This window comes from Stigmatopora argus, chromosome 1, assembly GCF_051989625.1.
Source record: "Stigmatopora argus isolate UIUO_Sarg chromosome 1, RoL_Sarg_1.0, whole genome shotgun sequence".
Classification (NCBI taxonomy): domain Eukaryota; kingdom Metazoa; phylum Chordata; class Actinopteri; order Syngnathiformes; family Syngnathidae; genus Stigmatopora; species Stigmatopora argus.
Genome location: NC_135387.1, coordinates 3,102,197 through 3,126,754, shown reverse-complemented (window position 1 = coordinate 3,126,754; position 24,558 = coordinate 3,102,197). Strand labels below are relative to the sequence as shown.

The window sequence follows — 24,558 nt, the reverse complement described above, 5'->3', positions numbered from 1 at the left end:
TTTATCACACGATTTCCCAGAAAAAAATATAATAAATACTGTATTTTAGCACAGTGGTCCCTTACCTCACTCTGCTTTTTATCCAAGCAGGAATATTTTGGACTGTATGGAGCTTCAGCTACAAGAGAGGGTTAAACCATTTTTGAATGAATGGGTACACAGAAAAAACATGCTATAAGATCCCACATGCAAAGATTAAAACTGTCACACTCACCCTTGAGCCTCATGATGCCATCATTACTGCGCTGAAGAAGCAACTGATCTACAACAAATGTGGCCGAGGTTGACTGAGGAGCTGTTGGATAAACTCTTGGGCTATCATCCTGTAAAATAAAAACAAGAATGCACCACAAAAAAATCAAACATTTTGCATCCTTTTTGATAAGAATTGGGCTTTTATGACCCACCTTTAGAGTAATGGTTACATTGCTCAAGTGCAAGTTCATTGGCTGACCATCCACACTAAACTCATCCTCCAGAAAAGGCCCTATATTTGCAACAGTGGATGTTAAAAGCTCGACGTGACAGTCTTGTACTCTCACGTCCAGCAGACCCCAACACTCGGCTGTCTCAGATGAGCGTTGTGCAGCGGATGGACCCGTCTCTGCTCGCATACACATTGCAGGAGAGTCCCTGCTCACTTGTCCATTTTGCTTATAGGCAGAAGCTGGACAAAAGGAAGTTAGAGAGATGTAGGGCTCACAATGGAACATGCACTTGGTGTGTCATTCATGTCTGTGCAGTCCCATGTTACCTTGAATGAGACCAGCCAGCAGGTCAAAAACTCTGACGTTGCCCATCTGTACGGAGTTTAAATTCTGGGTTTGTACAGCAATAACTTGGTCCTCTCCCTTTACTTCCAATATGCAGGATGTCCCATTCAAAATGAGCAACAACACTGAGGACTTTAAGGGCATTACATCAAATTAACCTCCTGCTTAATGGCATTTCGCAAATTAATAAACCTAAAATATTTTTGACAACTTCACAAATATGACACTACCATATCTGCAGCTGCATCCTCCGTACTGAATGAGAGGGAGCTGCTGAGATCAGCTGATGACTCTTTCTCCGCACAAAGTGCAGGGCTGCCTTGGTTGCCGGAAAGATTGACAGGTCGCGCAGAATCTCCGCCTGTCTCTAGAAACATTAAACTGCACAATTATGGATTGACTGATAAAGGCTTTGCGCGTACAATAATCGGGTTAAAATTAAGATTGTGTACTCAATCAGATATGAAAACGTACTGTGAGTGCTGAAGTCATGATATACCTATGCTCAAGAGTCGAAAGACAGCTGCATGTCATAATTGGTATTCATGAGCTAATGAGGAAGAGTGGTCAATTTGGGCATTTGATTGACTGAAATAATACCGTATTGAAAATATGCCGGCTTTCATGTCAGGCGGACAGTTTGTGTAAATACTGGCTTTCATTTACATTTTCCCCACTATTACACATTAGAAAAATGAAATTGTGATGAAGGCGTTTGTCTTTCCCTTCAAAACAAGATTGTGTCGTTAAACGTATAAAAGTTCCAAGTACCTGATTCCATGAAAACAACAAAATTATCACTGACATCACTGCCCATGGAGAGGTTATCATCAGGCAGACTGCCATCCAAGAGAGCGCTGTCAAAGGAATGTTGAGAAGGCGACTGCTTCATCATTTGATGCTTTAGGCTAGCCACAAAGGAGCTGGACGACTCTTCTGATTGTTGGACTTGTTCCCTGAGAACACACATCTTTTAAGACTAATAAGAGCATACTAAAGTGTTTTTTTTCTCTGAATACCCAAAGCCTCTTTTGTTGTTTTTTTAGGCTATAGTTATCTGAAAAATCCTAATTTCTCTCCATTTTACTTATTGTTACTTTAACGTATATATTTGTTCTTGGCTTCTGATAAAATAAAATATTGCCAAAAATGCATCTTATACGCCAGTGCAACTTGTTGATATTTTTATCTTCTTGTGTATTCTTTGGCTGGTGCGACTTAAGAGTCCGAATAATACGGTAATGCACAGGAACAAACTGGCACTTACTTGTTGTGCAGACTGAACAGTTTGCTCATCCCAGAGCCACGACTCAATATGCTAAAGGCGTCTTTTGTTATTGAAAAAGCGCCTTTGGTTAAATCCAGAGAGGCATTGATAGCATCTTTGGTTGCATCTTTGGTGACATTGATGGCACTTGATAGTTCACCCTCGAGGCTGAAGGTGGAGGGCTCTCGGGATATGGCGGGAGAATTTACAGGTGAGAGCTGAGGTGACAGGACTAGGGTGTCTTCAAGAATAGGTAAGGTATCACCTTCCAGTCCACCTTCAACAGCCTCACATGCTTCCTCCACAATACCATCTTGTTCATTCTGATCTAATGCAGCGTGGCTCATGTTTAGGTAGGACATGCTGTTTTCCAACCCAGTGTCCTCAGTTATTAGATCTATAGAGTGATGATGAGTAGGGGAGACGTCAGAATCTGTCATACTCGGGCTGTCAGTTGGTGGACTTTGAATGACCTCTTCCTCGTGTTCTGTGCAGGTCGGAGGTAATAAAAGACCCATCTCTATTGTCTCAAACAACAGGGCAAGACAAACTGTTAAGGGTTTTGACTTTTGGTCACAGCTATGCTTAATATCTTGCAAACCTTGACTTAATTCCACCCCCAAACGTGCCATGGAATCCTTCATTCTCAGCAAGGCCACATATTGATAGTGGTTGAGCCACATCTTGACTGGAGAGATGATATGAGCCATAATGTGAATACTGGCAAGCGAATCATCCTCATGGGAAAGTTCTTGAGAGAGTGCCTGATGGGCCATGCTAGGGCAGGTGGGGCAGCAGGAGGAACCCCTGGACCATGCAGCTGGCTGGCACAACCACACAGAGATAGCAAAGGGTTCCACAAAAGAAACTGTTTTGCCTTTGGGGAGTCGTCGGGTTCCATCAAACCCAAGCGTGACTTGGGACATAGTTAGGGACCAGACATCTTGAGATCTTCGTTGTTGAGTTGGGGTTGAGGAAGGTATTGCGTCTTTGGAGTGCTGGAAGAAGACAGAGGGTACAGCACAGAAGGCACTGCGATCTCTGGGGTAAGGACAAGGTGGCTGGGGGCGGAAGAAAGAACAGTTTGTAAAAGTGTCGCAGGTAATGCTAAGGGCAGCTCTGGAGCCATTTGGGCAGTGGCGGGTGTTGCTAATAACCATCTGAGGTACAGTAACGGAAAGCAACTGTGGACGCTCTGGATGGTCTAATATGGAAGAATCAAGGGGAACCACTACCTAGGGAAAGCAATATAAAAAGGTTAAAAACAACTAGTTTAAAAAAAAAAAGTTAAGTTCACAATTTACCTTGAGTTGAGCTGCATCCAGACGGATGTCAATATGCTCGTCTGTTTTACTGCGGTCTTGCAAATGGTAGAACGCTTTGACCTGGTCCAGTGTCTGTAGCAACCCTCTTGAAAATAGATTAATCCACAACACACTTTCTGGGTCAACACAAACCTGGAGGCCGTTTATCTGGGCATACAGGTTCGAGGTTGGCACTGTAAAGTAGAAAAGAAACAAACGTTTCCTTTTCTCGCATTCACAACTTTTTCAATCATGCATAACACATTAGTGAAAATATCTCCTTTTCTGTAATAAACTAAAGTGAAAGAGAAAACACCATCACCTGTAGAACTGGGGTCATTAGGAAAGTAGTACTCTGTGAACTGCAGATGAACTACTGGTACATTATCTGGTTTACAATTACATGACAACAAAGGTTTGGTTTTCTTGTTCTGACGACTCTTTGTCGAAACCTGAATGAGAAAACAAAAAAGGAAAATAGAACTTTTGCTCATTTATGATAAGTAGTGGTAATTTAACGAAATACTGATAATATATTTCAAATGCAAATTATCTTGTAAACTGGACAGTAGGATACAATTATGTTGCTAGCAAAAGCCCTGAGGCTCTTTTACTCATGTTAAACTTATATCTAGATTGCAGATTTTCCAAATAACTGCAAGAAACAACTGAAACAACAGCAAGCAGGCAGATGAGTACATAATAAAATCTTGCCTGGTGAATGTCTACGTCATCAATTTGGATCACCATGCAGCTTGACCGCAACCTCTTTAGCGTTGAGACTGAAGGACTCGTGCAAGAGTAATTTCTGGCAGCCTGGTCTTTATCAGAGGGACATGGCTTGGGACTGGTTGTTCCATCTTAATTAAGAGAGAGTGCAACTTCATAATAAAGAGAAGACCTGCATAATAATCATTCTCATCCTGTCGGTTCTCAGCAGATACTGCAACAGCTCTCTTAGTCCTAACCAGAACACAAGCATTTTCCATGTGTGTAAAATGGATAAATGTTTTTAGTGGACAGCGCAGTGACCAAATAAATAGCAAATCTTAATCCTCAATCTGGTTACATGGGTTTTATATTGGTGCTTCACACTCCAAAACATGCATGTTAAAGTTAAGTGTCAGCTAAGTTTTTTTGTCTATTTGTGCCACTGTCAATAAGTCAGGGAGGTTCTGACTCCACCTCATATGCATACTAATGGGGCAAGACAAGAGAGGTAATGTCGCTGGCATTCAATTAATTTTCTATGTGGCAGTACCGCGACGAGCCAAAAATTTCCTCCCTCTTGCGGCGAAGCAACACTCGACAAATAGTGCGTGTGTGCACTCATTGCGACACAAATAGAGAATAGGAAAGAGTTCTATTTCTGTCTCCTATCACAGCAACCAATCAGCAAGGAGATTGTTGATCGACAAATTACCTGTGAGAACACTGGCCAACCCGGATATCATGTCTGCGTTCCACATTTTGTTAACAAAGAGGAGACCGGCACATACTACATAATAAAAAAAAATTCATTCATTCATTTTCTGAACCGCTTATCCTGTCAAGGGTCGCAGTGGGTTCTGGACCCTATCCCAGCTGACTTCAGGGTCTAGGCAGGGAGACCGCAGGGTACAAGAAGACGTAAAACCACTCATGCTACTCATACCTAGGGGGAATTTAGAGTGTTCAACCATACAGTTGCATCTCGCCCATGTGTTTGATTTCAGCTAATAGCGAGGAGTTTCGCATTTCGCCAATGAACATCGCCTCCTGTGTTTTCCATAACTGACAAGGACAAGCAAAAAAATGGGGGATGGATAGTTTTGCCCAATTAATGTAGTGTATATCATCCATTACAAGAGTCTTCATCCATACCTCCAGGTGAATCGTTGACTGTCTCAGGTACCTCAGTTTGCGGACCAGGAAATCCAGACGAATTTGCCCTCTTCTGGTACTCATGTAGCAGTTTCCCTGCCCACTGTGCATGAGCTTCCATAGCTTTGCTGTAGCGTTCCCAGTGTCGACAACCATCAGCTGTGGAGGAGCAGCATTAAATGTTAGTTGAAAGTATCCATTAAATTTACCAAGGCAAAGAGGCACAAATGAGAACGGGGGAGTAATTATTTTATAGATCAGAGCTGCAAAACTCATCTTTGTCACGGGGCATTATGTTGGTCAACTCGAAGAAATAAGTAGGTTATTTGGTTGCCATTGACGGTGTGATATATTTCCAATACATTTCCGCTGGGAGGAGCATATAAACAAATATCCCCCCAGTCAAAATGGATTGGACGTATCAAGGCGTCAATAGCAAGTAAACTATGCCTACCACCATTGATTAGCAAATGAATCGCGACATAACTCGATAGTCAATAAACCCTTTAGAGACAATGTTGACCTCAAAATTGTCCAAATCCTACAGAAATTTTATATGAATTTCATTTCAACGAAAAATAAAGTCGATGATTTACTTTTGCGGGCCACAAAAAAATAATGCTGTGGGCTGAATTTAGCCCCTTTGTTTCCAATGTGACATCGCTGTATTGACATGTAAATCTGCTAATGTAAAATGGAAAATGACAAAGGGCCATCACACTCACCGGGTCTGTGAATAGGATAGTAATCCATGCCCAACTTTCTAAACGTCAGTTGCATTGCACCCTGCAACCCTGGAAAGTCTTCGATATCTGTCAAAATATTATAAGTTTCATGTATATATAGGTTATAATGAGTGATAGCACATTTCAAGACTACTGTACTTGGTGCTGGCCCTCAGCATAGGAGAGCTAGACGCTTTGGGGCGGGGAAAAGAAATACTGATGCTGTGATTCCCAAGCCTTTTCTAACATATAAAGTATATTTAAATATGCTAAATGTAAAAGATATATATATAATATTATTTATTTACAAAATTACTTCTGGTCTCAATAAGTGATCGTGAGTCAGATTGCCTGACATGGCGCCTAAACGTCTTGTTGCACTTTTGTGTTCCTCTTGCGCTTCTGTTGACAGTGGAAGAAAGGCGTGGGAGGGGTTGTGCATCATTTTACTGTGTTAATGGCTAGCGTTACTGGTAAATGAACATCTCACTTCTGTTGCTGTCAATACGACATTCATTCATCAATCATGTGTCTGCAAGGGTTGCTCTAGCCCAGGGGTGGCCAAGTCCGGTCCTCGAGAGCCCCTATCCAGACTGTTTTCTATATCTCCCTTTACCAACACACCTGAATCAAATAATCTTGATCAGTATCAAGCTTCTGGACAGCTTTCACATTCAACATATGTACAGTGGGGCAAATAAGTATTTAGTCAACCACCAATTGTGCAAGTTATCCTACTTGAAAAGATTAGAGAGGCCTGTAATTGTCAACATGGGTAAACCTCAATCATGAGATACAGAATGTGGGGAAAAAACTGAAAATCAAATTGTTTGATTTTTAAATAATTAATTTGCAAATCATGGTGGAAAATAAGTTTTTTGTCAATACCAAAAGTTCATCTCAATACATTATGTGTACCCTTTGTTGCCAATAACGGAGGCCAAACATTTTCTGTAATTCTTCACAAGCTTTTCACACACTGTTTGTGGTATTTTGGCCAATTCCTCCATGCAGATCTCCTCTAGAGGAGTTATGTTTTGGGGCTGTCGTTGGGCAACATAGACTTTCAACTCCATCCACAGATTTTCTATGGGGTTGAGATTTGGAGACTGGCTAGGCCACTCCAGGACCTTGAAATGCTTCTTACGAAGCCACTCCTTTGTTGCCCTGGCTGTGTGTTTGGGATCATTGTCATGCTGAAAGACCCAGCTGCGTCTCATATTCAATGTCCTTGCTGATGGAAGGAGATTTTCACTCAAAATCTCTCGACACATTGCCCCATTCATTCTTTCCTTTACACAGACCAGTCGTCCTGGTCCTTTTGTAGAAAAACAGCCCCAAAGCATGATGTTTCCACCCCCATGCTTCACAGTGGGTATGGTGTTCTTCGGATGCAATTTAGTATTCTTTCTCCTCCAAACACGAGAAACTGTGTTTCAACCAAAAAGTTCTATTTTGGTTTCATCTGACCATAACACATTCCCTCAGTCCTCTTCTGGATCATCCAAATGCTCTCTGGCAAACTGCAGACGGGCCTGGATGTGTACTGGCTTCAGCAGGGGGACACGTCTGGAAGTGTAGGATTTGAGTGCCTGGCGGTGCATTGTGTTACTGATAGTAGCCTTTGTTACTGTGGTCCCAGCTCTCTGTAGGTCATTCACTAGGTCCCCCGGTGGGGTTCTGGGATTTTTGCTCACCGTTCTTGTTATCATTTAGACGCCACGGGGTGAGATCTTGCATGGAGCCCCAAATCGAGGGAGATTATCAGTGGTCTTGTATGTCTTCCATTTTCTAATAATTGCTCCCACAGTTGATTTCTTTACACCAAGAGTTTTACCTATTGCCGATTCAGTCTTCCCAGCCTGGTGCAGGTCTACAATTTTGTCTCTGGTGTCCTTTGACAGCTCTTTGGTCTTGGCCAAGGGTGTCAGACTCGGGTTGGTTCGCGGGCCGCGTTAACGTCGACTCGATTTCATGTGGGCCGGACCATTTTAAATATAATATTTAGATTTTTTTTAATAAATGGATTTTAAAAAATGGATTAAAAGCCCTGAATATTCAGTTTTTTATAGATTTAGATATAAAACAATGTTTATCTCAGCTTTTTTATATATATTTTTAGATTTTACAAGATGATTTTTTAACTAAAAACACAAAAAAAATAATTAAAAAATTACAATTATTGATTTAAAAGGGGGAAAATCAGGAAATTTAATATACATCTATACTCTTAATTTTAAACAGAAAAGTCTAAAACAGAAAGTCGGCACTCATGATTTACTTTCCCGGGCCACACAAAATGATGCGGCGGGCCAGATTTGGCCCCCGGGCCGCCACTTTGACACATGGGGACTCTTGTCCATAGTGGAGTTTGGAGTGTGAGAGACTGAGGTCGTGTACAGGTGTCTTTTATGCCGATAATGAGTTAAAACAGATGCTATTAATACAGGTAACGAGTGGAGACCTCGTTTGAAGAAATTAGACCTCTTTGACAGCCAGAAATCTTGCTTGTTTGCAAGCAATGTCACGTGATCATCTGCAGCCAGTGATGGTCAAGCAGGGCAATGTTATCGTGAATAGACATGATGAGTCAATGTGTCTTGACCTCCGCAGCAGAGGTTCCCCCGAACCCCTGAGACCGACTCACCGAAATCCTAGGGTACGATCGAACCCAGGTTAAGAACCACTGGTCTAAGCCCCATGGTATGGTTTTAAGAAAGCAATGAAAGGAGGGTCCAGGTTACCGGTATGGCCATCATTGTCTTAAAAAAACTTCAACCTAAAAAACGGCAGCTTCATGGATAGTTTGAAAGTTGTTGACTCTGCACTACTGCAGCCATACAAGTTAAGTGCAGTGTTATCCCCTTCACATACTGCAATTGTATGAGTGTGGATTCTAGCAGTTATTAAAAATAAACACCATCCACCAGATTGGGTGGCCTGGTAGTGCAAGTGGTTAGCGCGTCAGCCTCACAGCTCTGGGGTCCTGGGTTCAAATCCAGGTCACGTCCACCTGTGTGGAGTTTGCATGTTCTCCCCGGGCCTGCGTGGGTTTCCTCCGGGTACTCCGGTTTCCTCTCACATTCCAAAAACATGCATGGTAGGCTGATTGGACACTCTAAATTGCCCCTTGGTATGGGTGTTAGTGTGCAGTTTTGTCCGTCTCCTTGTGCCCTGCGATTGGCTGGCCACCGATTCAGGGTGTCCTCCGCCTCTGGCCGGGAGTCAGCTGGGATAGGCTCCAGCACCCCTCGCGACCCTAATGAGGATAAAGCAGTTCAGAAAATGAGATGAGACCATCCACCAGGAATATCAGGTAAAGTGCAATTAGAATGGGAGTTTAATGCATGGAGTGGAATCATTAATCATAAACAGTGACAGACGTACACTCTTTAAAATACAATATCTTCAAAAAATACATCCTTTTTTTTTCTGGGCTCCCAACTACGCTTTCAACTAGGGCATCGTCACCCAGGGCCTTTGATTGTACTGTAACATAAATGTGTCTCATTTACCTTCAGCCACTGAGGAACTGTCATTGCAAACATGTAGGTCCAAACGGGAAATAAAAGTGTGGTAAGAAGATTCCTTCACATCAAAGCGATCGAAATATTGACTCATGTTGTTAGGTGAGCCAGTAGGGGCAGGTGTCGACTCTGTCCAAAGATTGTGGAGACCTGGTGATGGAGGAGCAGTCTATACCACAAAAGCCAGGTCTTATTAATTCATTAAAAAATGAGACGGTTCACATTTGACATTTAAACACAAATCTTTTGATTAAAGTAATACACGTTTTAAGAGGAGAAATTTGAAGGGAATTTAAATTTGAAAGCCTTTTCAGATTAAATAAATGTGTAAATTCCATTTCATAGGCTGTTAAAATTGGCAGGACCTGCAGGGAATCTGTAGTCATGTTCTTCCTCTGCTGTGCAGACTTCTCCATGGCTTCACTGAGAGACTTGGCATAGCAGATAATGGCTTTGAGCTGAGAGTCGGTCAACACCCACAACAAGTCATCCAGAATAAAGAGCAGCTTGGAGGCCAAAACATTGCAGTCCTTAATCTGGATGGAACAAGAACATTTGTGACCCAAATGCATCGACTGCAGAAAAAATACGTTTCATACACTTTAATGCAGCCTGAAAGTTGAATTTTTCTTTATACAGTGGTACCTCGAGAAACGAACTTAATTCGTTCCGGGACTGAGCTCGTATATCGATTTACTCGTAACTCAAATGAACGTTTCCCATAGAAATGAACTAAAAACAAATTAATTCGTTCCAACCCTCTGAAAAAACACCAAAAACAGAATATTGGATTGGAAAAACATTTTTATTTGTTCTAATTCGCCATCTATTAACAATGTAACAAATAACTAGTGGTTTAATAGTAGTAAAATGTGTTTAATAGTACTAAAATTAGACGGATTTCGCGGAGGGGAGAGAGAGAGAGTGACAGACAAAGAGGGGGGAGAGAGGGGGGACTTTTTACACGGCAACGCACTTTTAACATAACATAAACAAATTCAAATGAACTTGGATTACGATGCAGACACACTGAAAAAAAAATTTAATCTAACCTTACACTAAACTTAATCCTAATTTTGTTTTATATTTTTATACCTTTCTTCTTCCAGGTTGGCTCTATTTGCCCCACCTCCACCCTGACTTTCAGATGCAACCTATCGAGGGTTGTTTGCTTTTGTCTTCCCTTCAAAATATTCCGAAAATAATGCACACAAATGTCCTCACAATAGGATAAAGCACGACCACTTGCCAACTTGCCCAGGAAGTAGTACTCCTCTCGTATTAGCGAACAAGCTCCGCCATTCGGACTGACAAACGGGAAAAAAAAAACCACTGAAAAAACGCAACGCTCCACCCAGTGCTCGTAGAGACATTACACGAGGGAGTTGTGACCAGAGAGACATTACACAAGGGAGTTGTGACCAGAGCGACATTACACGAGGCAGTTGCGGGGAGAAAGACAGTGCCCATGATGTTCTTATGAGCAGCCTCTCGTGTCCGCTGTATGCTCGTATATCAAAATTTGTCTCGTATCTCAAGATAAATTTGCCCAAAATTTTACTCGTATCTCAAATTGCTCGTATGTCGGGTTATTACTGTACATATTAGAGATTCACTGATATGGGTTCTTAAAGACCCATTCCGATTATTAGTTGTTAGAGGCAGATAACTGATAATTGGAGCCGATATTGATTTGCAGTAAGTGTAAAAAATTGTGTAAAAATGTTGAATAATGAAAGCCTTGAACTTCATTGAATTTTACTAAATCACGCAAATTGAAAATATTTTCACAATAAAAATACAAAAAAATCCATTAGTTCTCAGGCACAGCATTATTTAGTAAATGCAGAAAAAAAAAATTTTTAATTTGTATTTACTAGAGATAGCAAAGCAAAAAGAGATATTGTATCCAGATAAATCATTTCTGAATTTTACTCTCTCGTCTTCCTGTTGATTTTAAGATTATAGGACCAGAAAGCTGATAGCAACTTTTGTAGACAGGAGTTCGAGTTTCTCACGTGACTTTAACGACATACTATTCTCCACATTGCATTCTGAGATATCCAGACTTTGGAGCGCACCTGAATAGTAGGATCCGAATATGTGGATGTCAAAATAAATATCTCCAGTAGCTAATATTACTTCTGTGACCGACAGATTGATTTCCCTTATCTTAAAAGCTAATCATTTGCGTTTGATTTAATTGGAACAGTTTCATTAGTCCAGTGTGACTGGTTTGCTAATTTCATTCTGACAAGGAAAAAGTGGAATGATGGCATTTATTCCAGTTTCAAAAGACACGAGTTAAACTGTGGGTCACAACCATACTTAGAGACAGGGGTCACCAAACTACGGCCCGCGGGCCGGATACGGCCCGCCGGCACATTTGGACCGGCCCTCTGAACAATACCAGAGACGCTATCGTTTTTTTTTTTTTTTTTTTTTTTTTAATTTTTTAATTTTATTTTTTTATTTTTTTATTTTTTTGGGATGCAGCCCGCCGGCACATTTGGACCGGCCCTCTGAACAATACCAGAGACGCTATCGGATTTATTTTCCTATTTGGCCTTGAAGACTGGGACGTTTTAATCTTGTGTTTGGTTCATTGCACCCCTGCTGAGCCCACAAATCATCCCAGTGAAGCGGGCCTTCGCATTGCTCCTTTGGTGACATGCGCGGGGAGAGTGTTTGCCTTTGATGCAAGCGGGCATTCCACCGTTGCATGCGTGAGCAGAGTGTTAGCGAGACATCTGGACGATCGCAGGTGAGGGCGGAGCCCTGGTACCATTGCTATTGCGATGCTATTCAAGCATATAAAAACTGTGCAACCTGAACCTGTTTGAGAACGGAATAATGGCGAAAAGGTTAGTTAAGAGAAAAATTGATTCAGAATGCAGGGTATTTAACCTGCAGTGGACAAACGATTATTTTTTTGTTCAATGCAAAGAAAAGGCTGTTTGTCTCATCTGTCAAGAGACAGTGGCAGTATTCAAAGAATACAATCTTCGCCGGCACTACGAATCCCGTCACAAGGACAAGTACGATAGCGTGCAAGGCCAAATACGAGCAGACAAACTCTCAAAGCGAAAAGTTGGACTATTATCTCAGCAGACTACATTTCTACGCCAAGCTCAGCTGAACCAGGCATCCGTTCGGGCCAGCTTTCGGGTTGCTAAACTGATAGCAAGCAACGGTAAGCCTTTCACTGACGGAGAGTTTTTTAAGAAATGTATGGATGTTGTCGTGGAGGAAGTGTGTCCCGAGAAGAAAGATGCATTTAATGCCGTAAGTCTGTCGGCGAGTACAATCACCAGACGCGTTGAAGAAATCGGGAATAATGTCTATGCCCAGCTGCAGCAGAAGACGAAAGAATTTGACTTTTTTTCATTAGCACTGGATGAAAGCACGGACGTGCAAGACACAGCGCAACTGCTCATTTTTATTCGTGGAGTTAGCGCAAACTTTGAGATATGCGAGGATCTGGCAGCCCTCCAAAGTCTCAAAGGGACCACAACGGGAGAGGATATTTTTGACAAAGTGTGCCAAACCATGGAGAAGTTGGACCTGGACTGGTCAAAGCTGGCTAGCATCACGACTGACGGGGCTCCTAGCATGGTGGGCGAAACTGGCGGTTTAATAGGACGCATGAACCGTGAGTTGGAAAAAAGGGGTCTCACCGCCCCTCTACGAGTCCACTGCCTAATTCACCAGCAAGCACTGTGCTGCAAAGTGTTGACGTGGGATTCTGTAATGAAGGTTGTGGTGTCGTGCATAAACTTCATCAGGGCAAAGGGACTTAAACACAGGCAGTTCCAAGAATTCCTGTCTGAACTGGAGTCTACGCACGGAGATGTGCTGTACTACACAGAGGTCCGATGGCTGAGCCGGGGCAGAGTTTTGAGGCGTTTTTACGAGCTTCTACCCGAAATTAACGCATTTCTTCATTTAAAAGACAAAACGGTCCCAGAGCTGATCAACCCAGAATGGAAATGGCACCTCGCATTTTTAACAGACGTGACAGAAATACTTAACCGCCTTAACTTGCAGCTACAAGGCGAAGGGAAACTCATTTGCGACATGTATTCACACATAAAAGCATTTGAGGTGAAATTAGCGCTGCTTTTGGAACAAGTGAAAAAGCGCAACTTTGTCCATCTTCCTGCTACCCAAAACCTGTCGACAGAGAACCCAGCGGTCCCGTTCCCAGCTGAAAAGTGCGTGGAAGCACTGGAAATGCTGAAGGCGGAGTTCGGTGTGCGATTCACTGAACTACATGTTCATGCAAAAGAAATCCGTCTTTTTCAGAACCCCTTTGTTGCCGACATTGATGAAGCCCAGCCTTCATATCAGTTTGAGTTGGCTGAGTTACAGAACTGTGATGTTCTGAAAGACGCATTCAAGATCAACAGTCTCATTGACTTCTATGCCTCCCTCCCAAACGACACATATCCAAACATCAAAAAACATGCAATGAAAATGTCCTCAGTTTTTGGCAGCACGTATATCTGCGAGAAAACCTTTTCTCGCATGAAACTGCTGAAAACTCCGATGAGATCAAGATTGACAGATGAACATTTGCATCAGTGCTTGAGACTGGCTGTAACTCGAATGGAACCTGATATTCAACTTCTCACCAGCCAGATGCAGGCCCACAGTTCACACTGATGAACAGACATAGGTAAGCTCACTTTTCTGACTTGAATGAGTCATTCTGAGCATAAACAAATATAATCATAATAAAATCTACTGGGATAAAATCCATCTTTACAACCATACTGGTAGTGAAATGTATTGTGCTGTGTAGGTGCGGTTTCACTTCACAGTTCAGTTTCTCAACCTGCTTCCTTTGTGGTTTTCACAGGGAAGTTGATGAGAGAGCTGCAAACAGCGGTGTCTACAAGCCTATTGGAACAAAAGGATTATAAGGAAGAAACACAAGAACTTTAGGAGACTGCTCATATGTGTCAGAGAGATTCTGCTCTGACAACTGAGCTGAACTTTTATCTGTTAAGATTGTGCATGGCACAACAGAAAGTTCATGTTCCATGGCTTTTTTTCTATGAAGAACCCAGAGAGAGTTATTTACTTCTTATTTATTTCATAAATAGTGTTATTTATTTCCTGTTTTTTATGTGAAGAACTCAGAGAGGGTTATTTAGTTATTATTTATTTCATTAATAGTGTTATTATTTGTTTTCTGACTTTTTTCTGTAAAGAACCTGGAAAGGGTTATTTGGTTATGTGTGGCTTTCTGGAAAACAATAAAAAAAAATTAAGCTCCCCTACGATCGTCACACTTTTTCTGTTACAAACTGACACCGGCCCCCCATCAGAGAAGGGAAAAGTTATGTGGCCCTCACAGGAAAAAGTTTGGGGACCCCTGGTTTAGAGTGTTCAACGAGCATATCAAGCATGTTTTTGGGATGGGGAAGGAAACCAGAGTCTAATTCAATGACACCTATGTCCAGGGCGGGGAATCAAACCCAAAACCTGTGGGTTGAGGAATGACTAATCTACCACTGAGCAACACTGCCCCAAAGTAATAGAACACTGATGTTTACATGTTCCTATACACATATATGTAGCCCAATGGAAAAAAAACTTGGTCAAGAATTTCAAAGCAAATGTCTTACTCTGCGTTTTAACGCAATCCGAATGCGTCCCTGGTTAGTGATAAGTCGTAAAGGAGTGCTACCCAAATCCTGGTCGTCACTCTCGATGGCATCTGCCTCAATGCGCAAAGTCTGCCAGTTGATTTCTTTGAATGTCAACACCTGAAGCACAAAATAAAGCGGGCAATCAAACATCACTGTCCTCACCTATTTAACAACTTAGTGAAGGTACACTGGCTACATCAAAAAGGACAATAATATTTATCAATACAATTTTTTTTTCTTACTATCAGGTGGAGGGGTTAAAATGCAGTACGGTACCTCTCCTCTTTTTGGGTCAGTGATGCGGGTAGAGCGTAGGTCAGTCCGCTGCCATTTTGGGTTGAGGCTGTTGCCTTGCAACTGCCATAGCTCAAAAGATGCGTGGAAGGCACGAGCCTGTACTTTGATGGTGATGGAGTTGATTCTAACAGACATGCCCTCCACCACCTTCTCAGCAAAGCCATACTCGCTGTGAACAATCACATCCAATATAAACCGACGTCTTCCCTTTAAGCGATATTCCTACTATCTTACCTCTGGCCTGCTGTAATGGCAATGGGAGAGGGGCCATTGGGAGGACGTGGTTCCTCACATGTCCTCATTTCTACCTCCACTTTATCCAGAAACTGCACAAAGAAGGAAACGTGACTAGAATTTGGCATTAACAAAAGAAATGTGAGGAAATATTTACTAAAGATAAACAACACAACCTATGGAATGAAAAATACGGATACTACAATGATTGATGTTCAGAAGTGAAGCAAAGTGTAGCTGAAATGTGCTGTTACAGAGCAAACTCTTACTAAGCAGATGGGGCTTGTCTTTAACTTGGTCCATTGTATCTGCCAAGACAGAAGTCCAAAGTCAATGAGGGCCGTACCTTCACCAAACATTTTGTACAGCATTCTTCCATCTGTAGTATGCAGTCAACATAAGGCAGTGCTACTCATTTATTTTCTTCCACAGGAAGAATTCAACGTTTCGCACACCCCAACTCTCTGCCGCCACTGTAAATAGTTTTTGTTTAAAATTCCAAGTATATTCTATATAATATTGTATCGTTGTTAAAGTGAAAGTGCAATTACACACAGGTATGTTGTTCTAAATCAGATGCTCCCAGGCTTTCAAGGTCGCAGCTTCAGTCCATCACAGAATTTTTCATTAGTATCGAAAATAAAAAAATGTTCATAAAATAATTGTGTTGAAACTCATAAGCTGCTATAGCCTCCTTGAAGAAGGCCTGCAGAAGAACAGCCAACTACCGAGGAACGTGAGGCCGGTCAAATTGGAAGAATGCCAACAATGCTATGAAGGAAAAGACGATAATTTCAAAATGGAAAAATTTGTGGCCAAAATGAAAAAATCATCCATTTATGCCCGAAAAGGTTCATCATTCAGCCATAGATACGTCCGTGAAGCTGGCTAGGCTTGACTAGCTAGGCTTCTCAGATATGATGGCGTCATGCTAGCAAGACACTCAACCCCCCAAAACTGATGAGAATTGAAATGATGAAATTGGGGTGTGAGGAAGAGGACAACGATGACGACAATGTGGATGAAGAACGTGGTCTTACTTTGAGAAATCACCAAGAGATCTTCAATATGGCATGCAGTTTGCAACAAACGGTCCCAGAGATTGATGACAACATGGTAAAACCATCGAATTTGGTAAACGTCTTGACAGTGTAAAAAAAAAAAGTAATCACAACTCCCCATCACCATATTCGTTGTGCGCCAAAAACCTTAAGCAGAAGCTCCTGGTTCCTCTTGGATGGCTTTGAATTCTGACAATGAGGCCTTACCTGACTTGGAATAAAGCTCTCCATAACCTGTGCTGTGAATCTTTATTTTCATCATCTTCACTTCACCTACATGTTCTGTACAGGTATCTCATCTTAATCAAGCGGAGAAGAAAAATTGTCATAGTGAGTACAGTACTTAAAATATTTTCACATTTATTATATCTATATAGAATATATTTGAATATTAATACATTAAATTCTTTACATATGCATCTAACTGTGCAATGTTTAATATATACGCTTCTTGATATTGAATAGACGCGAAAACATGAGTATGGTAGATCTAATAGGAGTAATCCTACGTTTTTCAATTATCGTAGCAATTTCTGGTCTACACTATCCGGCCATGCAGAGAGTGATTAACACTGCCCAGAGGATCGTCGGCTGCTCTCTGCCCTCACTGGAAGATATTGCCAGCCCTCGTTACTTCAGCAGAGCCGGGAACATCGTTGGGGACCCGGACCACCCTGCTCACAACCTGTTCCAGCTGCTTCCCTCTGGCAGGCGCTACCGGTCTCACAGAGCACGGACAAAGAGGCTTAAGGACAGCTTCTTTCCCACAGCCATCAGGACTCTGAATTTGCAGTAGCACGACACACAATCCCCTCTGTGTAACAACTTCGGGGTGAGGAAACATGAAGGATGTTGGGCGGTGATCTGCCTCCTGCTGGCTGACTGAAGGTAAGTAAGCAGACAGTGGGAGGTAAGTGATCCATTTTATTCTTTGTTGGCATCGGTGAGGCAAACCTTTTCGCAGTCGCCGGGAGTTGGTTGCGCTCGGGAGGTGATGCGATGTATCCATCACGGCAGAGTGCCAGCAAGTCTGAAACTATCACTTGGTTGGGCTCTTGCCTGGGAAAAGCGTACTTTGTGGAGAAGCACTTTCAATTTCGTCATACGCAGCTGGGTATGATGACAATTAGGCTTTTGTCTAGTCAATGATGACGACAAGCCTAAGTCTGATTTAATTTAATTTATTTATTTCGAAGAAAGACAGTATAGTGAGGAAAAAAAAAAATCGCACTCTAGTAAATATCACATTTTTGGCGGGAATTTTATTTCCAGAACAAAGAACAAACGTCATCTTGAAATGCATTAAAAATAATAATAATAATGATAATAATTAACAAAGGAATACAGTATTTAAGATCTTCTCTGTTTAATCCTAATAAAAAAAATGACGATGAGAGACCTGTGTAATACAATTAAGGTGAATTGAAGGGGAAAAACACTTACCGAGGCTCCCAGCCGTCCTGTCTTTCGCTTACGACTTTCAGCGTGAATTCTGACATCTTTATGAACATTTATTTTCATATATAACATAAAATACCATGATAGACTGAAGCCGCAAAGTGGTGGAGGATATCAGTAGAGGCAACAACAGGCCGAATATAACTTCTTACAATGGCAAAGCCTAGACCGCAGCATAGTAACAATGAAACATACACAAATACCACAGGTCTAGGTAGTATTGTGGGTACCCGGTCGTTTCGTCGACGGACGTTTGGAGGGGGAGGGGGGGAGGGCGAGAGAGAGCGAGAGAGAGCGAGAGAGAGCGAGAGAGCGCGAGAGAGAGTGCGAGAGAGTGCGAGAGGGAGAGCGAGAGAGAGGGAGAGCGGGAGAGCGAGAGAGAGCGAGAGAGCGAGAGAGCGAGGGAAGGTGAGGGAGAGAGAAGGAGGGAGAGAGCGAGGGAAGGCGAGGGAGAGAGAAGGAGGGAGAGAGAGGGAGAGTGCAAGAGAGCACGAGAGAGAGAGAGAGAGCGAGAGAGAGAGAGAGAGAGAGCGAGCGCGAGAGAGAGAGCGAGCGCGAGAGCGAGTGCGAGAGAGAGAGAGCGCGAGAGAGAGAGCGAGCACGAGAGAGAGAGAGAGCGCGAGAGAGAGAGCGAGGGCGAGAGAGAGAGCGAGGGCGAGAGAGAGAGCGAGGGCGAGAGAGCGAGGGCGAGAGAGAGAGCGAGGGCGAGAGAGAGAGAGCGCGAGAGAGAGAGAGTGCGAGAGAGAGAGCGAGCGCGAGAGAGAGAGCGAGCGCGAGAGAGAGAGCGAGCGCGAGAGAGAGAGCGAGCGCGAGAGAGAGAGCGAGCGCGAGAGAGAGAGCGAGCGCGAGAGAGAGCAAGCGCGAGAGAGAGAGCGAGCGAGAGAGCGAGCGCGAGAGAGAGAGCGAGCGCGAGAGAGAGAGCGAGAGAGAGAGAGAGAGCGCGAGAGAGAGAGAGAGCGCGAGAGAGAGAGCGAGCGCGAGAGAGAGAGCGAGCGCGAGAGAGAGAGCGAGCGCGAGAGAGAGAGCGAGCGCGAGAGAGAGAGCGAGCGCGAGAGAGAGAGCGAGCGCGAGAGAGAGCGCGAGAGAGAGAGCGCGAGAGCGAGAGTGCGAGAGAGCGAGAGTGCGAGAGAGCGAGAGAGAGGAAGAGCGAGGGAGGGGGTGAGAGAGAGGGGGAGAGAGAGGGGGAGAGAGAGAGAGGGGGAGAGAGAGAGAGGGGGAGAGAGAGGGAGAGAGGGAGAGAGAGGGAGGGAGAGAGAGAGCGAGAGAGAGAGGGAGGGAGGGAGAGAGAGAGGGAGAGAGAGAGGGAGGGAGAGAGAGAGAGGGGGAGGGAGAGAGAGACAGACAGTCTGTTGAAAGCGATCAACCAGGTAATCTCTCGCTCTCAAAATTATAATCATGAGAGAGTGAGTTTGTAATTGCATTGACAATGTAAGAGCATTAATATCTAAATATCTAATATCAAAATTATCAATGAGTTGCGTATTATTGCCGTGTGTGTACATGTTACTCGTCGCCGGATTCCCTCGCTCACCCCGCCGCCGGATTCGCTCGTATTGGCGTGTGTACATGTTTTTCAAACTACGGCCCGCGGACCATATACTTAGGCTTTTTAATCCGGCCCGCCGACATTGTCCAAATTATAGTAAAAATTAATGACCTCATTCATTTCCCTTTGCCCTGCAATACCGCTCATCACTCTCAATTTAAAGACTGCTTTCTTTCGTTGAATAATATGTTCTTAATGTTGAAAGTAAATTTGAAAATAAATTTTCACCTTCAATTGTGTCTTTTTTCTTATATTTCAATCCCCAGGTTTGATAAATTACATTGCATGTCCAAATGCTGTCAAATTTTAGTATCCATTCTGGCCCGCAAGTCAAAAAGTTTGCCCACCCCTGGTATAGACAAACTTGCCTCTTTTACACTATTATTGTCCCAAATTAAACACTATCAATAAGCTGCCATTCAAAAAGTTTGCCCACCCCTGGTATAGACAAACTTGCCTCTTTTATACTATTATTGTCCCAAATTAAACACTTTATCAATAAGATGCCATTGACGGCGGTAGACGTCCGATTCATGTTGACTGAGGTGCAGATGCTATTTCTTTATTAGAGCTCCATCAAGTGGATATATAACGCAGCAGTCAACATGAATCGTGCGTTCGACGAAATGTCCGGCGGTGAATCCGTCGACCAAACGTCCGTTCGCCCAAACGTCCGTTCGCCCAAACGTCCGTTCGCCCAAACGTCCGTTCGCCCAAACGTCCGTTCGCCCAAACGTCCGTTCGCCCAAACGTCCGTTCGCCCAAACGTCCGTTCGCCCAAACGTCCGTTCGCCCAAACGTCCGTTCGCCCAAACGTCCGTTCGCCGAAACGTCCGTTCGACGAACTGTCCGTCAACCAAACATCCGTCGACCAAACGTCTTTCGACGAAACATCCGGTCACGAGTGTTGTAATAACAATGCTGTTCATCCAGCAGCCAGGCTATAAGGTGATTGGTAAAGAGGTTCAGAGACGGGAGTTCACGTATAGTATTAGGTATTGACTTCCAGGTATGTGAGGCACGAATAGAGAAGGTGAAGAATGTACTCTTTTTTTTTCTTTTCTTTTTTTTACAAATCCTTGCAGTGGAGGAGGAGCTTTGTGATGGACATTTTGGAAACCAAGATTGCGTCAGCATATTTAACAGTTGTGAGGACAGTGAAGGAACATTTTTGGTTTTCTGTCCAATACTTTCAGAGCTTGCTTATAAACGTTTTCAATTTGTTTTAATGTTGTCTTGCAGGCCGATGACCAGCTTGTTAGGCAGTACGACAGGTGTGATATGATCATTGTGTCAAAATACAGTTTTGCTCACTCAGGAGTTAGATTTTTTCTAATGAACCTGAAGTTGGACAAATTAATTCTATTCAGTGTTTTTTTTCTCTATCAAACAAGCCAAGTCATTTTGTTTTCAAAGTGACTCACCCTGATGGCGGCTTTGTTGCAATAGACACGAGTGACTGCGAGCCAGGTAGGCAGGTCAAGCATGTTCTGGAGTACATCTTCATCCAGCTCAAGGTTGGTCAGCTGCCCCTCCCCCTTTAAGGTACTAAGGTTGATCTTGTCTGGGGACAGATTCTTGGTAAACCTAAGTACAAAATCCAAACCAAAGATTCACCTTTTTTGACCAAACTACATCGGAATTGGGGCAAAACCATGATTATTAATGCACTTTACGGTTCTTCTGACACTGTGCCCCTGAAAATGCATCTTCCATTAAACGTATATAATAATAATAATGAAAAGAATGGTACACATGAAATTAAGCCAAAGGAGCAATATATAAGATTTGCACTTCAATCATTTATTCATTAAATGCTCTATTTCATTCATTCATTTTTCCGAACCACTTATCCTTAAAAAGGTCGTGGGGGTGCTAGAGTCTATCCCAGCTGACATCAGGCACCAAGCGGGAGATACCCTGAATTGGTGGCCAGCCAATCGCAGGGCACAAAGAGATTCATGCTCACACTCATAAGAGAAAACCCACGCAAGCACATGGAAACTCCATACTGTGTGGATCCACCTGGGATCGAACCCTCGACCCCTGAACTGCGAGGCCAGCACGCTATCCACTCATCCATCTACTTTTATATTACAATAAATATTAAATAAATGTGATTTTGGAAATACTTCTAACACAGTTCTCAATAGTTAAACAGAGATTTGCCCATTTTAAAAGAGGATAGCCCATTTTAGTTATTGTTTTGATTTTGTGTTTATAACAGGTTTCTTGCCCTCTACCAATCAGCCAATTATTTTATTTTCATCCAGGTTCCTTCGTACACTTAAGTTGCAGAAATAAGACAAGGATATGCATAGACATTGTGCACTTGTACTGAAAGTACGATAACTTATACAGTAATACCTTGAGATACAGGTTTAATGTCTTCCAGGACTGAGCTAGTATGTCAAGTTACCGTATTTTCACACCTATAGGCCACACCTAAAAGTCTAAGTTTTTCTCTAAAATGGTCAATGCGCCCAATCGGGCCTCATCTGTGCACTAAATTCAATTTTTGTATGGCCCTGACCACTTGAGTGACTGGTTTTATTTCTACCCTAAAAATGGCCTCCCCGCACATTCCAAGCATTACAGTAAATCCATTCAAAACATCCCAGGGAGTGGCAAGGCATTTGACTTCCGTGTGCTCGCGGCGTTTCTAACGCTCAAAAACACTCAATACTCAAAGAAACAGCATATTAGAGCTGTACAGAGGAAATGCCTGACATGAATGACAACACAATGCTGGTGTGAATGCTTGGAAAATGGACTGAAGCCATGGATCAAACACAATTTAACAGCTTTGCTAACGGATGGCCAACATAGTAGATCGGGCAGGCAACGTCGCATGAGTTACATGACGATTTGGAATGAATTGTCGACGCCGATATAACAGCGAGGAGAATCAAAGGCTTGGGAGTGATGCATGTTGCAAGTTACAATGGATTGTGGATGACTGGGCTCAAGTGTCGGCCAGCACTGTTGTTCGAGCTTTCGCCAGAGCTGGAATCAAGTTCCCGGAATACACAACTCTGACTGACGGTGGAGCCTTTCATGTTGAACGCCGAACTCTTTATATCCTTTTACCTCAATAAAGCATTATTAAACTTAGTTTTGGTCATGATGTCTTTAAAAAACACGCCAGCGGCTAGCCTAACTTATGCTAGCTGCTAGCATAACATACGCTAGCGGATAGCATAACATATGCTAGCGGATAGCATAACATACGCTAGCCTAGTGTCATGATAGCACCCTTTCCGAAGAAGCGCCCAATGTATTGACAAAAAACAGAAGATATACCCGCAAATGAGGCTGCGCCCTATCAAACGGTGCATTTTACAGGTGTGAAAATACGGTACTCATATCTCAGTACAATTGTTCCCATAGAAAATAACTAAATACAAATTAATCCGTTCCCACCCTCTGAAAAAAAAATGGATATTAGAATGGAAAAGCATGTTTTTATTTGTTCTAATTCACCACCTAGTCACAAAGTAACAAGTACCTATCTACCTTATGGTTTTCAATACTAAAATGTGACATTATTCAGTACAGACAGAGGGTAGCGTGGAGTGCACAGAGGAGAGAGAGAAAAGGACAGGAGAGACTTGGCGGCAACGCGCTCGTAACATAAACTTTAAATTTAATTTAAAAGAACTTAGATTGCTAAACACACACTTAAAATAAGTTTTAATCTTATGTTACACTAAATTTAAACCTTCTTGGCGATAACTGTGGCAAAGATGTTAATGTATTCCACCGCGGCTTTCGAGGCGGAACTTCCTGGCCTCTCCATACCTCAGAACCGAGTGTGTCCCAGTTCATTTTTTAAAATGATCGAACCAGCCACAACTCGCTTTGAAGGGTTTCGCTGGTGTCTTTTTCCGATGCTTGCTTTGCGTTCAAGTCTATGCAGATTAGGTTGGGTTTTTCGCAGATTATCGACTCGGTCACGCTATCTCCTGTAATCTCATGTGCTTGTATACCGTATTTTCTCGCATATTGACCGCCTCCGTATAATCCGTACTCTTAGAATTGCCTAAAAATTGTTGAATTTTACGATTTCTCTCATATAAGACGCCCCCGGTTCACAATTTTCACTTCCATATTCATGGTTTTAATAGGGAGTACAAATGTGTTACTTTGAAGGGGAAAATCTCAAGAAAAATCAACGCACGTGGTATTTCTGTATGAATCGAAAGGATCCTCTGCTGGATTGCAGATTCCGAAAGGGTGTTGTCTGCACGTGGACGAATTCAAAAAGGAAGTCACGTGAGAAGTACAACCAGGAAGTGTGTCCAATTCCCAGGATGCAATAATAGCATGAGAATCACATTACTCAGGTATCAAGGCTGATATTTTAATGATCGACCAGCCCTAACAACAACTGGGATGTGCTGACATGGTAAACACTACGAACACATGTATCAAGGCTACTTGCATCTGGCCAGTCAGAGCACGTATAACTACCGGTAAAAGGTAAGATGTCGGCGCCCTGAGCGAGCAATGGCAGGCACAAGTGAGTTTTTTCATGTTTTATGCAAGATAGGTTTTTTTCTTGAATTTCATTCATAGACGTCAAAATACATTTTTTGTGTGTTTTATGTTTATATTTTCTCTATTTTGAAATAAATGATCGTCCGCACTGTCTTGCGTTATGGTGTTGCGTCTTTGTCACCTTGCACTTTCGTGCATGTCAAGTCTAATTTGTGCACATATAAGCCGTACCCTTGACCCTCATCATTTTTTTGTTACACAAATACTGCTTATATGCGAGAAAATCCGGTATATTTTTACGCGAGGGAGAGGCGGCGAGAAAGACAGAGCGATGCTGTTCTCATAA

At 42.8% G+C, this 24,558-nt stretch overlaps 2 protein-coding genes across 2 annotated transcripts in view; one reads left to right on the top strand and one right to left on the bottom strand.

Annotated features, from left to right (window-relative positions):
- The window catches only part of bltp3a (bridge-like lipid transfer protein family member 3A), a 32,297-nt gene that overhangs the window by 1,972 nt on the left and 5,767 nt on the right, over positions 1-24,558 (bottom strand). Inside the window, exons 2-20 of the mRNA XM_077600725.1 lie at positions 21,137-21,299; positions 15,917-15,955; positions 15,648-15,739; positions 15,393-15,582; positions 15,093-15,233; positions 9,825-9,995; positions 9,448-9,628; positions 5,933-6,019; positions 5,208-5,366; positions 4,059-4,204; positions 3,667-3,796; positions 3,345-3,538; positions 2,041-3,275; positions 1,545-1,729; positions 1,004-1,140; positions 755-905; positions 408-667; positions 215-323; positions 66-118 (exon numbers count right to left, since the gene is read on the bottom strand). Coding sequence (XP_077456851.1) covers positions 66-118; positions 215-323; positions 408-667; positions 755-905; positions 1,004-1,140; positions 1,545-1,729; positions 2,041-3,275; positions 3,345-3,538; positions 3,667-3,796; positions 4,059-4,204; positions 5,208-5,366; positions 5,933-6,019; positions 9,448-9,628; positions 9,825-9,995; positions 15,093-15,233; positions 15,393-15,582; positions 15,648-15,739; positions 15,917-15,955; positions 21,137-21,299 — 3,823 coding nt within the window. The remainder of the gene's footprint in view (positions 1-65; positions 119-214; positions 324-407; positions 668-754; positions 906-1,003; positions 1,141-1,544; positions 1,730-2,040; positions 3,276-3,344; positions 3,539-3,666; positions 3,797-4,058; positions 4,205-5,207; positions 5,367-5,932; positions 6,020-9,447; positions 9,629-9,824; positions 9,996-15,092; positions 15,234-15,392; positions 15,583-15,647; positions 15,740-15,916; positions 15,956-21,136; positions 21,300-24,558) is intronic.
- LOC144074526 (general transcription factor II-I repeat domain-containing protein 2-like) lies at positions 11,903-14,744 on the top strand. The gene is made up of 2 exons (XM_077601038.1): positions 11,903-14,137; positions 14,321-14,744. The coding sequence occupies exon 1, from the start codon at positions 12,313-12,315 to the stop codon at positions 14,122-14,124; it is 1,812 nt and encodes a 603-aa protein (XP_077457164.1). The 5' UTR covers positions 11,903-12,312; the 3' UTR covers positions 14,125-14,137; positions 14,321-14,744.

What these genes read in the sequence shown, in the direction of transcription:
- LOC144074526 (XM_077601038.1), top strand. Translation starts at nt 12,313, where the DNA reads ATGGCGAAAAGGTTAGTTAAGAGAAAAATTGATTCAGAATGCAGGGTA.